This window comes from Oncorhynchus kisutch, linkage group LG8 (assembly GCF_002021735.2).
Source record: "Oncorhynchus kisutch isolate 150728-3 linkage group LG8, Okis_V2, whole genome shotgun sequence".
NCBI lineage: Eukaryota > Metazoa > Chordata > Actinopteri > Salmoniformes > Salmonidae > Oncorhynchus > Oncorhynchus kisutch.
The window spans coordinates 21997629-22015040 of record NC_034181.2 but is presented as its reverse complement, the minus strand read 5'-3'; the positions used below and the strand labels follow the sequence as shown (position 1 = coordinate 22015040).

The following is a 17412-nucleotide window of genomic DNA, read 5'->3' as shown; positions in this document are numbered from 1 at the left end:
AAATCAAAGGCTCCAGACATTCATAATAGCAGCGAGCTATTCCTCTTTTCCAAGTAAGAGGAAAGAGCAACCCGTTCATTACATGAAACTAACTCCCCTGTGGCGTGCTCAGTCCTTGTCTTCCCTCCGCTCTGCTCTGACTTCTCTCTCCATACCTTTGTCCGTGACCTCTACCGCGACTTCTCTCTCCATACCTTTGTCTGTGACCTCTGCCGCGACTTCTTCAATCTCTAATAGCTTCCTACTTCTCCTCTAGACTTTGAACAAACAACAGAAGTGGCATGGGGCGGCTTCCGTCCATTCTCTGATAAATCAAATGCTGCTTCATTGCTGCAGATGTGTGCTGAATGGAGGAGCGACCTACAAGCTAAGGGAGGGAGGAGGGGGCCGTCGTAAATCACCTCATAATAGATTATTTAGGAAGTCAATAAATGGAGAGAGGAGAGGACCCCACAACAGGGCCGACGTCCGGACGCACAATAACACCGTAGAAATGATTTGCACTGACTACCCACACATCCAACCCTTACACTCAAACTTACTTGTACACACACACATACACACACACACACTCAGAACTCGTACACACACAGTCAACGCTGCTGTTCTATTATATACTATTGATTCCACTGCCCACTTTATATTTGTAAATCCAGTCCATTATTACGATGCATACTACCTATTCTATCACTTCTTCTACTTGTTCTTTTTGACTTGACTCTTTTCATTGATATTATTGATTCATGTTCTGCATTGTTGAGGGAGCTAGCACCTTTTATACCTGCTGTAAACTGTGTATGTGGCATGCATTTAGTTTTTAGTTTTATTTGTATTTATTGACCTGTGCCTCACTTATCACTTAGCTGTGTCCATCATGGCCTTAGAGGGCAAGGGTCAGCGGGTCATTGTGACTGGATATTTTCTCTGCTCAGTCAAGAGTCTTGAGCTTAGTTTAGGCCTCTGCTATTACAGCACAGGGCTGAATAGACCTTGGCGGATTAATGGTGGGTTGCATTACTGGGTGTTGATGATGACGGGAGATCAACTGATCTTGAATGTTTATAAAATAGAAAATGAATAGGACTATGATTGTAAGAAAATAGTCATTCTCTGCTTGAGAGTAGGTAAAATGCTACGCTTTGTGGGCCAAGCTGTTTTTATTTCTTGTATGCACACTAATATGAATGTATCACGGATCTCGCTCTCTAGTGATGATGGGGTTTTATATTCACCATAAAATGTCCATCAGTGATGGCAAATGGAACATAAACTGTAGTACCTTCGCTTGCTGAAAAGCTTTGAGAAAATAAATTACTCCAGTAGGTAAACGATTCCAGTAGGTATACCTTGGCTTATTTTCAATATCTGTCCCCAGATATGCCAAGCTACCTGGGTATGGCAGGAGAAATGTACACAAAGGTAGAACAAACTGAGCACCGCTCTGATAGGCCTGTCACAACAGATGGGCCTGATGCAGATGTATGTCAAACCATGCCTCTGGTTGCATTATCATTCATTATCCTGAGTCTCCTCATACCTCAATCTGTGTGCATAGCTAGGCTATACAGAAATACCACAGAATTTCACTCTTATCAAGTTGTATTTGTCTGTTTGATTGCGGTTAGGCTATTTTCCACATACCCACTCATGATATTAGATAGTGGGGAAACACTGGAAATCATGTCACTAGAAATCGTGTTTACTTGAGCTGAATGTGCAGAAAAATAATTAACATCTATTGCCCAATTTTAGAAATGTAACATAAAAAAAGACAAGCATCATGGTGATAACCACTGTGACAAACTTGTATGCATTTTCTTTTTTTTCCAAATATTTTTAGTTTCTGCTACATTTTGGTATCTTTTTCTGTAAAAAAATGCAAATCATAAAGTCAACCCCTAAAACATGAACATTATTGTTGGGCTGCTGTTTTCCATGCAGTATTTAATTACACTTGTTCTACTGTTTGGTTCCTCTAGCAGGATTATTTTCTGTTGGGTAGTGGCATATTTACAGTGGGGCATGAATATAGGCTACGCGTAAATTAAATGGATATCAAAAGAGTGCATTATCAACGATAATATTTATTAGGAGTTGTGCTAATTTCGACCAGAAATGTACTCTCGTAAAATCGTGCATTTGTTGTGCCACGCCCAATCTGTCATGCCTGAAGGTCATTTCGGATTTAGTCGGAACTCTCATCTCACGCATATTTAAAAAATATATATATATATTGTCTGATATAGCCTACTGCGTATCATCGGTCACATAAATAATCATATTGTTGTGAGATTCCTTTGTTGTGTGAAAGAAGCGGTAATTATCCGTCAGTTGGATGACCATGGACCCCTGTTCTGTCCTCACCTGGCGGCCCCCAGCGAACAGACAGTCGGTGAGTGGCGCAGCTTCGGCGACCACTGGCCCCACATCAAGGCGAAGCGCTGCGAGGATAAACACAGCTGGGTCGACCTAACGGAAGAGTCCTGGGTCTCAGTGTCCTCGGCTTCCTGATGGGCCACTTGTCATTACGCCCAGCCGGGGTTCAGCTCACGCGAAGAGAGACTCAATTCTCCTGACTGCTACGTCCTGTCCAGGTCAAACCAGGAATATGGGGGTGTAGGGGAATGTGTACTTATGTGTTTTTCATATGCAAAAAAACGTTAATGTGTATAATACATATAATAATGTCATTATTGTTGGTATTATTGGTCAGATGTTGTAACATTTGTTTCTATATTGAATAACAGTCGGCCTAGGTAAACTTTTCGTGACTTTCTTTGCTTTCAAATTTCTCCATAATCGAACTTTTATCGTTGAATTCATGTAGATCTTTCAATGTAAATGTTATAATTATGTATAGGCCTACTTTACATTATTAGTTATCGAATAATGTTTTCAAATTATATTATTTTGTAGAAATGTAATGTTAGACATAAAAACTTCGAATCGAAAGTAGCTTATTGTTTTTCCAATGCCCATTTGATAATCAGTTTATCCATGTGTTGAAGTGTAGGCTACATCTTAATTTTGTTAAAAGGATGGAAATATGTCGTCCTAGTTCTTCTAACCTATACAGTAAAATGATATCGTCAGTCTTTGGGGGAAAACAATTATTCGCCTCAAAGGAGAGCAGTTCCTAGGATAAACAAATATTCCATGTATTCCTGAATGCCATATGTTCATGCCTCTGTTTTTGGTGTTAGTAGCCTACCCTAAACATAAATTATACGATCAATTGGTCGCCGGTAAAATGAGTGGAAACATTATTTAACCTTTGATACCTTCACAAGTCATTACAGGCAGGGGTCAACCTCAACCTGCACGCGGGCGTCCTTTTCCTCTACCTTGGGACCCTTCCGCAGCTGCATGCGTTGGAAGAGAAAAATGCAAAGGCCTAATTCAAATGAATAATGACGTTTCCTATTGTATCATGGCATTCTCGACTCCCAGATCCCCAAACAACATGATGTTTTGGCAGGAATTATTCTTGACGTCGAGGCATCCCTCTTAGGACTTCAAATATAGACAGCTCTGCACGGAATGACAATTTCTGTTTTCAGATGTTTACCCTTTTTAGCTAAAAATATCTCACGACTGTCGCATTTAATGTGAGGAGTTATATCCTTTGAGGGGAAATGTTTTTAGTGTTTTCTTCTTGTCTGTGTGGAAGAGATGAGGGGGTCTTCTTTTTCTGGGAAGTCAAGTGGTTGGTTGTATGACCATGGTTATTATAAAGCCGTTCCTGCTCTTGATATTGTAGATGCTTGTAAGGTAATATTTTTGTGGGTGCTTATATTTGTCATATTGGCTATTTCACACATGTACAACACGTTTGCATGCATGTGTGAATTGGAACAAACATTTTTTGTTGCATATCCTGACTACCTGAAACACTCTCATAGAGTGGGATCACAGCCAGGGTCTGCCATTATCAACGGCGATCCTGGAGCAATTAGGGTTAAAGGCAGGATGCCCTGCGTTGGCCGGGAATCGAACCTTGGTCAATAATAAGTTTGAATCTTTAGGGCAGTATTTTGTTTTCTCATAATTTAATTGTTGCAATGGCACAAATTGACTTATATCTTTGTCTAAACCAGTTGACAAATCTGTCAGCAAAACTATTTTGTTTTATAGCCTACACATTTTTTAAAAATATTATTTTGATAATAAAAATATAAAATAATATAAAAAAATACTAATAGGTTGCTGAAATAACCCCACCTACAAATAGCATATACACAGGAAAAATAGTTAGATTTTGTTTCAGAAAAAATAAATAAGGTTTGATTTAATAGAATGGGATGGATAGAATGTATTGATTGAGTATCAGATGTTGTTGCTATTGGCAGATTATTTACTAGGTTGCTCAATAGCATGCCCAGTTGTAAGAGGGAAAAAATATGTTCATGCTATTCAGTTATTTGCCTACACACACACACAATTAATGACTTTGGCCTTTCCATGTGTGTATTTACTTTTTGAAGTATGATCCTAGACATCTGCCAAATTACTGTGCAACTATGTGTGTGTTTAGCATGATTCCTCTATGCAACACACCATTTAATAATTCTGGTGTTCCAGGTGTGGATGCTGACATTTGAACTGTAGCATATCAGTGCACAACCTAATGTTTAGACAGGTTCCTAGTCCTATTTCTCACATATACACTGACTTAACACTATCAACCACTGGGTAAATGCGGCTTGAGAAAACAGAACAATGCAATCAATGAGGCAAGGTCTTTCCTGGCCCTATGATAGCACACAGGGATTTGAATGGAGAACTGGGAGAAAGATGCTTTATGAATTCAAAGTAAAGAATTTCATATTTATTTTACAGTTACAGAACAGTCATTCTGCTTCGTTATTGACTTTGAATTGTTGCAAGTCAGTGCCATGGTACAATCTTCTCAGGGCGGCATCTCAAGATGGTTAAAAAATATTTTTTTCTTCTAAAAAACAATTAGGTGTTTCAACACCTATCCAATGAGCTCAACATGCAAATGTCTGGTCTATCTATGGAAGCTTGATTGACTATATAACATATGGCTTTTCTGAAAGCAAAAATGACAAAAAGTGCATCCAACACAAAAAAAAGAATCAATTCCAGTCCGAATATAATGCATCATCCATGTTTTAAGAGAAGGCCCCGGTTAAGCTGTTTCCTCTGTAAGCTGGCTCACTGTCTGCGCCGCTCTACCACGCAGGCAAAAAGGTGCCCTCATGTAGAGCTATTGCTGTCAAAGTTCAGAGGTCAAGACAGACCCCTGCTCAGTCTCAGAGGGCCAGTCTGTACTTCCTGCCAAGATACGTTTCCCTTAAATAAATACGGTAGTTTTTGTCTCTCTGAGGGAATGGGGTATCCAGCAACCGGGTGTGCTGCACAACCTCCCAACCTTCTAACCTCCTGACGTTGCATCAGCCATGAAGACAGAGTTGTGTTGTTGTCCCTCCACTCCTGCGTGTTTCCTTTTCCACAGCGCTAGCTAGTAGCCGAAGCCCAGGTGTGTGGGCCGTGGCTGCCGGCTACAGCTATACAGTCATTATCTGGGACCGTAGTCATAGTTAGCGGGGGCACTAGTTGTGGAGTACATGTTAGCTGTGGCTGGGTTCATGTGGTGGTGGTACGTGTGTCCTCTGATGCCGGGTAAGGGGTAGGGTGACGGCCGGGTCTTAGCCCCCAGGTAGTGTTCGTAGGATGTGGGGTACTTGTAGGGGTGGTGGTGCAGGGTGTCTTGGGCCAGTGGGTGGCCGTCCGGGATACGCAGGTCGTGGGGAGGGCTTGGCCGGCCACTGGTGAGGGGGACGGCGTGGAGGCCTCCTTGGACGGGGAGGGCAGGGCTGAGGACACGTGACATCAGCTGGTGGGCGGGGTCAGCGTGTATTGGCGTGCCATTGGGGTCCCGGTCGTAGTCCCGCCTATTGTCCTCTAAAGTCAACAACAAACAAAAGCAGACAGTCAGAGATAGGCTGACTGTAAAGTAGTCACATTAGCCAAGCATTAGCATAACAAAGACATTTTTATAATTGTGCAATCTACATTGTGAAAGCTACATTTACTGCAGGTGATCTCTGTTCAATATTTTATATGGATATTAACTTATGAAAGATAACATTTACTCGTATTTCAGTTATAGCATTGCTAAATTGAGATTAAATGTGTACTTTGTTCTATAAGATAACAATTCCTGGATTCAATAACTCTCTCAGTGAAAGTAATGAACTATATTCCTCATCTGAGACAAAGGGAGGGCTACAGACCTTTCTCTGAGCCGTTCTGAAGTGGGGGAGAAGACATTGGATTCCTTGTTCTGGCAAAGGCACTCATAATTGGCAGAGAGCCTGGCCTGTGATTCCTGGGCCTGGAGCAGAGAGAATGGATTTAGTTACACTGACTGTACCTACTCTTTTAATGTGTGTCAGAAATACCAATATCTTAACTATGTAATAAGGTAGAGAAGGCAGATAACAGAGCCACAAGACATAACATGAGTAAATTACATTTACATATGTTTGTGTCACATTTGCTGTAAATAGGCTATTACATATTTCTTATTCACTGGTTCCATTCAGACAATTTGATGCACTTTTGTTAAAATGTATCCAGTTCATTGTCATTGATGAATGGAGTAAATTGAGTTTCAAAGTGTGTGTTCTCTCACCAGTCCTCTGGATCACAGTCCCTGAAGCCTTTTGCGAAAGGATTACTGGCGATTTTTAGCTGCGTTATCTACAAGGAAAAGGACAAAGTCAAGTAAACATTCATGTCAAAGTGGAAAGTCCAATAGAACAACACATCATTACGTGACATATACACGATTGTTCCAGGCTTTTGGGTTTAGGCTATGATTAAACACGTGAACGTGTAATATTCATGAAATACATAGTAGCCTAGGCCTCCTATACTCGACACGAAAAAATAGAGTGGAACGTATCTCTGACTATGGCGAGATAGATCTACTAACTAGTGAGGCTCAAAGCATTTACCGTTACGTTGACTTAAAGAACGACACTATAGCGACCCCCTTTCTCCTTTTATCGAAACGTAGTTTATGCCAATATATTATAACCAACATGAAGGTAGGCATTTCTCAACAAACAAATGGAAAACGTAGTTTTGATCATTCCCTACAGTTTAACAAGTTTTGTGACCTTGACACTGAAATGAAATGCCAGCTGAACATGTCATTTTTAACAATTGATGAGACCAATAGTTTTGCACATCCGCGAATGAAGTTATGTGGTCATGAATATCCGGAATGAGTTGATCAACAAACTTAAAGCCCCTCGGTGCGCGTTGGAGACCCGTTAGAGACCGAGAGGTCAAACAGATAACACAGAGCAGGAAAGACAGAGGAAAAAAAGAGAGTAACTGGACAGCTGTGCAGGGGCATCAGTGAAAAATATCATGTAAACGAATTATCTTCAGCTATTTGATACAAGAAAAACATTTGTTTAAAGTACACGGGATCAAAGCAAGAATCAGTTGCTCCATAAAAGGAATGATGCAACGTCAAATAGCTCTTTTTACATTTCTTATATTTGGTTTACATCTAAAGATGGTTCGTTTAATCCTTAATGTGTTTCACATAAATTTTGATTTTTTGGGGGGGGGGGGGTTTTGTATGTAGTCTAATTTTGTCATAATTTTGTGCATTATAGTCGGGTTTACTAGCAGTAGGCCTACATGGTGTTCATTTGTGCCCTGTTGGAAATATGTAATAGTCAAATCATGCACACATGAATTAAAACATCTAGGATTCGTTTGTCAATCGAATTATTTTTAATGCAAATGATTAGGCTATGACTTACTAGGCTAATTCTATGAGTTTCACTTCATTATTATTAGTAGAGGCAAACAGGCTGGGTCCACGTATATCCTGCTGTTTAATGCCTTCCGCTTTATGCTTGGCCTTATTCACTTAGACTTTTTAAATAGCCCCATGGTGCAAAAACACTGCATAAAGTTCGTGAAAACACAAAAACACACTACAACAAGCATCTATTATCATGCTGTGATTTTATCATATAGGCCTAATGTGTGTTATTATATCTGCATAGCATGTAAAGTGAGATATCCTTACCCTGTGGTTCTGGTACGCTGTGACCGCCGTGAACCGTGTTTCCTCAAAAACAAAGGTCTTATAATTCTCCTCCGCATACTTCTCACTGTCTTTGCGTGGGTCCACGTAGACGACGTGGAATCTCGGCTGGTATCTGTGCATTGAGTTCAGAATGATCTGCAGCGGGAGCGGGGAAAATGTTAGGCCTAATGGAATAAAACTGACTTATAAAATTAACTCAAAAGCTCAATGGACATAAGTCGATCGCGATGTCTATAAAAAAAATGTATTTTCACAATCCCCTGATGGCTAATCAACGCAGGGGTTAGTTAATAAGCACAATTATCCTGAAAGGCAACCCATTTTACGCACTAACCATTTTACGCACGATGAAATTGATCAAATTATTAAAATTATGTAAAAATCAATCAGATCTATTCATCAGGAATGAGTAACCTGGAAAAAACTATAGGTGTAGGGAAATACATTAGAAAAAATGAACTCTGTCCGTGGAAACATTTTGGCACACAAGACAAACGAATGTGCAGGTGCTTTATAAATATAAATATTGTACTCTCTTTCAAGTCATTTGAAAGCAATGGCAAGCAGTGCAAATAAATATTTTTTTTGTAAACTAAGGTCTTCGTTAGAATACTTACATGTCCATTGTCATCCAGTAAATTGTTAGTCAGTTTTAGTTTATCGAATGAGACTATCTGCTTCATCCACTGTGCGCCCTTGGCGGGAGAGTCCGGGTGGTAGTGAACTCTCCCGGGAGTAGCAGGGTCAGCTTTACCCGCCACCAGCCAGGAGGAGCTGTGAAAAGCATACCTAAGACAGGAAGAAAGGAGCAACATTTTAATTGAGGTTTCATAGACCTACATTCTGTTTTTCAATTGAATTCCTTGTCTCGGGCCTATACTTTGAGTTGGATACATGCTCATTGGAACATATGCCATAGCCTATACATTCACTGCAGCGAAAGTAGACTGGCACAACATATTTTCCAACAAAAGTATAGATTTGTATCTTGTTCATTTGGTAAATAAAATGTACCTGTATCGTTTGTCGTCGACTGGTAGGAAATCCATTAGCAGCATGTAGTCTGCCATAGGATCCATTCCAAATATTTTCACTTGAAATGTTGGAAACATTCGCCTGACAGAAGAAAACACATGATACGTTTACATCGGTTTTCTTTGACTTGGCTCTATCATTGTCTATGGGTTCATCTGCAAATGTTTGTCACTGGGGTTTACTTGCGTGGGATTTGGGAGATTGTGGCAAATCCCCGTCAGAAAATAAATGATATGTTGTGATATACTTCGCGATATTATTTTAGATTACACCATTTAGCCATTTTTCTTTTTTCAACAGTCGAAAACATTATCTCACCCGCAGCCACAACAATAGTATTGTTATAGGGTATGCATTTTGCATTAGGCCTATATGTTGTTGCATGTTATAACGCCTTCCAAGGAAGAAGGAGGACCAGGATTTTCGTTTTTTGTATGAAGTGATTCAATGCATGAATAAACAATGTTAGAGTATGGTTAAATTTTTGCAAATTACGCTGAGCTTTATTTAACACTGTACAGTGGTTTGCGAAAGTATTCACCCCCTTCACATTTTTCCTATTTTGTTGCCTTACAACCTGGAATTAAAATGTATTTTTGGGGGGGTTGTATCATTTGACTTACACAGCATGCCTACCACTTTGAAGATGCAACATATTATTCATTGCGACACAAACAAGAAATTAGACAAAAAAAACAGAAAACTTGAGCATGCATAACTATTCACCCCCCCCCCCCCCCTCTACTTTGTAGAGCCACCTTTTGCAGCAATTACAGCTGCAAGTTTCTTGGGGTATGTCTCTATAAGATAGGCACATCTAGCCACTGGGATTTTTGCCCATTCTTCAAAGAAAAACTGCTCCAGCTCCTTCAAGTTGGATGGGTTCCACTGGTGTACAGCAATCTTTAAGTCATACCACAGATTCTCAATTGGATTGAGGTCTGGGCTTTGACTAAGCCATTCCAAGACATTTAACTGTTTCCCCTTAAACCACTCAAGTGTTGCTTTAGCAGTATGCTTAAGGTCATTGTCCTGCTGGAACGTGAACCTCCATCCCAGTCTCAAATCTCTGGAACACTGAAACAGGTTTCCCTCAATAATTTCCATGTATTTATCGCCATGCATCATTCCTTCAATTCCGACCAGTTTCCCAGTCCCTTCCGATGAAAAACATCCCACAGCATGATGCTATCACCACCATGCTTCACTGTGGGGATGGTGTTCTCGGTGTGATGCGAGGTGTTGGGTTTGCCCCAGACACTGTGTTTTCCTTGATGGCCAAAAAGCTACATTTCTGTCTCATCTGTCCAGAGTACCTTCTTCCATGTCTGGGGAGTCTCCCACATGCCTTTTGGCGAACACAAAACCTGTTTGCTTATTTTTTTCTTTAAGCAATGGATTTTTTCTGGACACTCTTCCATAAAACCCCGCTCTGTGGAGTGTACGGCTTAGTGGTCCTATGGACAGATACTCCAATCTCCGCTGTGGAGCTTAGCAGCTCCTTCAGGGTTATCTTTGGTGTCTTTGTTGCCTCTCTGATTAACGCCCTTCTTGACTGATCTGTGAGTTTTGGTGGGCGGCCCTTTATTTTATTTTTTATTTTACCCTTATTTAACTAGGCAAGTCACTTAAGAACACATTCTTATTTTCAATGACGGCCTAGGAACAGTGGGTTAACTGCCTGTTCAGGGGCAGAATGACAGATTTGTACCTTGTCAGCTCTGGGGTTTGAACTTGCAACCTTCTGGTTACTAGTCCAACGCTCTAACCACTAGTTGTTGTGGTGCCATATTCTTTAAATTTTTTAATAATGGATTCAATGGTGCTCCGTGGGACATTTCTGATATTTTTATAATCCAACCCTGATCTGTACCTTTCCACAACTTTGTCCCTGACCTGTTTTGAGAGCTCCTTGGTCTTCATGGTGCCGCTTGCATGGTGGTGCCCCTTGCTTGGTGGTGTTGTAGACTCTGGGGCCTTTCAGAACAGGTGTATATATAGTGAGATCATGTGACATATCATGTGATCATACTTAACTAATTATGTGACTTCTGAAGGTAATTGGTTGCACCAGATCTTATTTAGGGGCTTCATAGCAAAGGGGTTGAATACATTGAATACGCACCACTTTTCCGTTTTTTTAGTTTCACTTCACCAATTTGTCCGTTACATGAAATCCCCCCAAATCCATTTAAATGACAGGTTGTAATGCAACAAAATAGGAAAAACGCCAAGGGGGGTGAATACTTTTGCAAGTCACTTGCATTTCTCTTCTGCCCTTTGATGAATTCTAATCACACACACACGTTGTTGCATCAAGGGACAAGTATTTTCATTCACCCTATCTTTCATAAATTGGCCTACTCTCTCTTTCTCTCTCCCCTCATGCACACACTTGCAGACGGGGTGGGGTGTCTCATATACCTTAAAACGTTTTATTGTATGTGAAGTAATCCGCCAAACCAGTGAAAGTGATCCTAAAATCCTTGCTCAATTAACGTCAGTTTCTATTCAATGCTGCAGTTGTGGATAGGTGAAGCTAAAGTAGCTTTTAAAGTGCTCTCCCTCAGATCCTGTGTTGCTCAGTGTCTCTGGAATGACAGATGTTGTTCTGCTGTCACCCTATAACACAGAGCAGGTCAACTGAGCATTCGTAAATGCCATCTCTTATGGACCTCAAATCCTAAAATAAATCTTGAATAATAAACGCAGTAATTCATAGTATGGCAAGTGGGCCTAAATTGTCCAGTAACAATTGCCTACGACATTGCATAAATAATGCCTATGGTCATATAACGAAATTCACCAATATGTTTTTTGACTGCTATTCATATTTATGCTATCAAATGCTATCAAATATTGTTTTATTGCTCCGTTGCCTACGAGACAGCATGTAAATATCAAGGTTATATTATGAGAGAAAGAAATAGGCATAGGCCTGTAATTTTACTAATACCTGGATTGTTTACAGTAGCAAGTTATTTTAATGCAAAACTTTCTAGCTTTTGAAAAGCGCAAAATGTTGTATTTTGATAGGGTATTAAAAGGAAAGGGGTGCATAACCGTAACAGTCGAATAAATAGCTATAACTCAAAAGTAGGATATTCGTCATAATCTTCATGATTGATGTATTGTAACAGGCCAAGTTACTCATTCCTGTCGATTTGGAAATATTTGTCTGTTTTCGCTGCATAACATTTAGAAGTTGTTCATTTGCAGGTTTAGAAGAAGTAACTGCTAAATGCTCACTTTTGTCCATTAAACTGGTAGCATAGAGAGTAGCATACAGAAATCGGTGGTGGTAGTCAGTCGTTTTAACTGTAATACAGTTGATTGGTGATGATGGGGTTGGCATCCATACAAGCATTACTACCTCGAGTTCCATTGACATCTTTACCGCATCTATGCCATTGCCCGAAAAATGCGAATTCTGGAACGTTCTTTATAGCTCTCTATCTGTTTTAACAATCTCATGTATTGTCCCCTACATGCCTTAGCTATGGTGTTATTACTCAGTATAAGATAGGAAAGCACACGTTTAACCTTTGTGAGGTGGGCCTTTATGTCAAGGAAAGCATGACTCACACAGGGGAAACAGAAGGGCCTTTACGCATACAATTATCCCCTAAAAACGCATGCGTAACTTGTATCAACGCCCTTTCGAATATCGTAATTTTATTCAGTCAGAAATAAGAAGCTTTCTCTGCCCACACGTGTAGGCCGTTTTAAATGTTTGCGGTGAAATAGCCTACCCTTCATTGTATCCACTACTCCAAATGAAATAGAAATGCTTAATTTCAGAGAATGTTTAACATAAAAACTGCAGGCACAATATTTGATTCGGTTACAGTCTGACTAGAAATGATATTTAACACAACAGGATATTCCTTTAATAGGCCTAGTTTTTGAGGGAATATTTTATCTAAATATTACAGTAAAATGAGCTAAGAGATGTTTTCAAGAGGTGGATAAGCTTGTATATTGCTGCGTAATTTCTATTGCAACATCACACCAACATCAATTTGTAATTGAGTAAATTACACACCAACTTTAAATATCTTCTCCCAACGTATCTCATGATTTAGGCCTACTTTGCGTGTGTAAGCTCTCATGGCATACATTTGAAATAGGAAACTAAATATTTGTTCATAACATGAGCTTATATCTGGAAGCCCAATGCACCCTAACCCAGTGAAGCCTGCATGTCTCATGGTGTAACTTCCACTCACCTTCCAGCCTTAGTAACTATCATCTCCGTTCCCAGGTGATTAAATTCATCCCATAAAGCTTTCATCTCCAACTGAACGTTAATGTTGGCCACCTTAGGGTTCTTTTTCACCAGAGACTTGCTGTTTGGTGTGGAACTGGGGGACGACGAGGAACAGTTGGAAGACCCGGTGTCGCTCTGCTGGGCCTGTGCTGGGTTCGACCCCGAGTAGTTGTAGCTGTGTTGAGCGGCCGGGCATGACTCAAAGTGGGTGTCATGTTGGCTGTAGGGGTCCCCGGGGGACGGAGAGAGATGGTAACTCCCCGGTGCGTTGAGGCTGCTTAGGCTGCTGGTCGTGAAGGCTGCAACATCGCAAAAATGGGACAGCTGCGTCAGCCACGGACTGGATATTGCTGAAATCATTCCAAAAGCTGGATTTTACTATATGCTTTGCACACTGAAAGCAGTTGTAGTCTTGAGTTATTTTTTTTCAAAGTCAAACAGCCTTTATAGATTTTCGAATAGTTTTAAAATAGTTTCCGTTTCGTGCGTCTATTAGTATTTTCTGCGTCCATTAATCCTCGCTGTTGCATCCAATGCTGTAATAAACTACAGCCTAAATCCTAAAATGCCAGTTGCCTTTAGTGAATTCGCTCGCAACGTTTCTCGCAAAAAGTTAAATAGCGAGGGAAAAAAAACATTTCGAACTTTTATTTTGCTGCGTCCCTAATTATAATTCCCAATACTGACCAAAAATGTTTTTGTAGAACTATAACCCTGTGCATACACGTAAATTGTTTTTTCGAGGGATTGTGTTAAAAAGTATTCCAGGCGGCCTCCGCTCTGCTGCGCTACTGCGGTATGCTAGACTGCAATCCAGACTTCTCTCTTATCTCTCTACAGGGCCTCCCCTTCACGATAAAACCGGTTCTTATTTCTATTTAGATAAGGAACTGCAGGTAATGTGCCTTTCCTCGCCTTGGGACGAAACTGATTGACAGTGAAGTGCGCCCCTTTTAATGGGCTTTCCGGCACCCATTTACTTTTGGATAAGGGTATCGCCCACATCGTCCTCCTGTAACAATAGACGGGCTAGCTGGCACAGTGAAGGGACAACTTTTTTACGAGGTAAACAAACACGTATATGCATGAACAAACAAACGCAACATTATTTTGGGGTTAATGTATCTTGGATTATTATTATATGCCAAATGGAACTGGGATAAGGGACCCAATTCCACTGTGTTGGACATAGGCCTATTGTCAACTGTTTTTATCATTAATACGCGCTGGTGACCCATGTACCCCCGCCCCTAAATTCTCATTCCTTATTTTCAAAATGTGTTCTCGTTCTCTTCTCTGATGGTAGTAGCTTGTGTAAGAACTGAAATCACTATTTTGACAAGATTCTGCAGTTCTGTAAAGATATCATTCGCCTATGAACACAGTTTTTTTTCCGAAGTTATGATTAGTTTAAGTTATGAATAACTTCCTATTGTCATATGCATCATATTTTTTCGCGGAATATTCCTATAGTGTATACTGGATGTGACTTTTCGGGAATATTTTTATAGGAACTTACCTTTACATTGTAGCCTAGTCTAGCATCAACATTGTTTTATTGATAGAGTTACACTAACTCAAACATCTGGATGCTCAATTTTAGTATATTGCCGGAACAAGATCACATCTGTATGCAACAACAACATAAACAACAACAACAACAACAACAACAACAACAACAACAACATGAGATGAGCAACAAACAAACTTGAAGCAAGCAAATATTTACAAGGTTATTGTCAAGACCGCGCTCGTACCTTCCATTTCTCTGGTGACAGTGCTGTAGTGCATTTTAAACGAAGTGTAACAGTTGTGCTGGTTTTGCTTGTCCAGGCCAGTGCGGTGTTTGTCAAATCTTGCGTTTCCTGCTTGTTCCGCAGCTGAAATCAGAGAGGCTATACTGAAAGCATTTGCTTTTGGAGAGAGGGGACCGCTGTCGTCCATAGGCGAGAAATCAGGTCGAGAAATCCGTCTCTCCTCTGCTTCCTTTACGCCCTATTCCAGAAAACAGAAGGCTAGACACAATGCGCAGGAACATACGCTGCAATAGTTTTACATTTCTCCTCTAACATTCGTTGATATTCAGTGACCTTTTGGCGAAGTAGTTTAGGTAACTCCGCTGTTTTTAAGGCAAAGTATTTCCACTGAATCTTTTTGAAGATATGGTCAACATTTATAACTTTTCCATTGCACGAATTCAATTGATATGCCCAAACACGTCCACTTGATTCAAAACCTCGTTCATCCGCAGAGAGCTCTTCCCTTCTCCCCCATTCCGCGGCTGGGTGATGTCATAAGAGTTCGCTCGTCTGCCTTGAGGAGAAGCTACCGCAGAGAGAATGTCAAAAGTGAGAGCTCCACGCCTCCCTTGCAGGGCTCGAAAAAAAAGTGTGCACACTTTGACTGGATGTTTTATTTGAATAAGATCTGGTCAATCATGTGCCACATTTGAATACACTTTGGGAAAAAAGTATAACGTCATTGCGGATGTCCGGTTTGAAAGTGCTGCAATTATACAGTAAATTATATTACTGGGTCTTTTGGTTGTGCAATGATAGCGCGCGTAATTTCCAAATACCTTGGGCATGGGGCCGTTGTTGTCCTGAGCTTCTTGGTCAAATGAACTAGGCATTGTTGTTGCGTCTATTCTTATGGAGTTTGGATTAATGTATTAATTTATGGTTATTTTGTTCCCATAATTTCCCAATTGTACGTATTGCCTAATTGGTGCAATGGCTGCACTACCCAATACAATATGACCTCACTTAATACCTGAATACTATTGATCTCACGATCAGACATTAGTTAGACATTTGTTTAACTCATATGGATTATAGCGTTTTATTTTTCGTAAACTACATTTTGGTCTAGCCTATTTTTTGCCTGCCAATTGTAATCTCAACGCGTACAGCTTTATTCCATCGTATGATAGTTAGTTTGTGGCTGGCTGGACATATTGGGTCTTGTAGTCAGTAAACAAAGTTCAGCGCAAGTGTTGCAGAATAAAGACTGGGGCTACTGCCCTGTGAGCCTGCTATAATGCAAGGAGAGCTGCCTCGTGCGCTTTGCTAGACACTTGACCTTTATCTTGCGTTTACAGTATCTCTTATCAGTTTATCAAGCTTCATAATTAATTAATAGTAACAAAAGTTTTGTTTGGTTGAGTTACTGCGATAGCAACCGGGATTGAGTCTAATTTACACTTGGGCTATTGAATAATGCCGTTGCTGCAGCGGGCTAATGGGATAATTTAGTGAGCTGCACCGCTGTTGTCTTTGCAGATTAGACCTATTTGTTTTGGATGTTTTCTTAATGCAATCAAACATAAATAAACTACTGTGGTAATCTGTTGTTTTTAAGTGTAGAATTGTACATAATTATTTGGATCATTAATATAATTTAGCCCTTATCTTTAGCCAACAGAATTAACTCATGCAATAACCTTGAAAAGGAACACATTTATTTGACCTTAGCCAGCAATCCCTCATGATTTATCTTTCTTTAATTACTACAGCATCTAAGCAAAGGCCAAATACACTTAAGTCGTATGTTGTTATACAGTAGCATCTTAAAATGCTAAACCAAGTGTGATAGACAAATAGGTCCACACCATTTCATGATGGGATATAAATCAAGGACATGTATTATCACTTTATTGCCATGTCGTCTATCGGCCTCAGTGTTCACTGTGCTGTTTTGATATTTCATGAAAATGCAAGACTAATATTGTTTTATTATCTTGAAGATTAAGTAATCAACCTAAAGAAAATGGCCATGTATTTCGTTATTTTTTATCAGATGATGCCATTGATACCAGCTCACTTCATCATTGCCATGTCGGAAGCGTCCTTTCTTTGTAAATACTCAGGTGATAACAGACAAAATACAGAACCTGATCAAATAGGAAGACTCTTTAGGAATTCGCTTGAAGGCCTTGGCGCACATGCGGGAGGCGACAGAAAACACGTATTCAACAAGCTTTGCACGAATGAGCTATGAATTA

General features: G+C 40.2%; 1 protein-coding gene across 2 annotated transcripts; it reads right to left on the bottom strand.

Moving 5' to 3' along the window:
* Positions 1-4028: 4028 nt before the first annotated feature.
* LOC109896074 (T-box transcription factor TBX1-like) lies at positions 4029-15810 on the bottom strand. 2 transcript variants are annotated; one of them, XM_020490293.2, is made up of 8 exons: positions 15167-15797; positions 13369-13759; positions 9119-9220; positions 8722-8893; positions 8084-8239; positions 6662-6729; positions 6261-6361; positions 4029-5928 (listed from the first exon to the last, which is right to left on the bottom strand). In XM_020490293.2, exons 1-8 carry the CDS (start codon positions 15351-15353, stop codon positions 5543-5545), a joined length of 1563 nt encoding a protein of 520 aa, XP_020345882.1. In that variant the 5' UTR covers positions 15354-15797; the 3' UTR covers positions 4029-5542. The 2 variants fall into 2 exon arrangements, with proteins under 2 accessions (XP_020345882.1, XP_020345883.1); XM_020490294.2 differs by having other exon boundaries at positions 4799-5928; positions 13369-13708; positions 15167-15810.
* Positions 15811-17412: the final 1602 nt, after the last annotated feature.

Coding starts and splice junctions, on each gene's coding strand:
- LOC109896074 (XM_020490293.2), bottom strand. CDS start 15,353: ATGGACGACAGCGGTCCCCTCTCTCCAAAAGCAAATGCTTTCAGTATA. Junction 8,894..9,118: donor GTCGACGACAAACGATACAG/GTACATTTTATT, acceptor TTCCTGTCTTAG/GTATGCTTTTCACAGCTCCT. Junction 8,240..8,721: donor TACTGGATGACAATGGACAT/GTAAGTATTCTA, acceptor CTCCCGCTGCAG/ATCATTCTGAACTCAATGCA.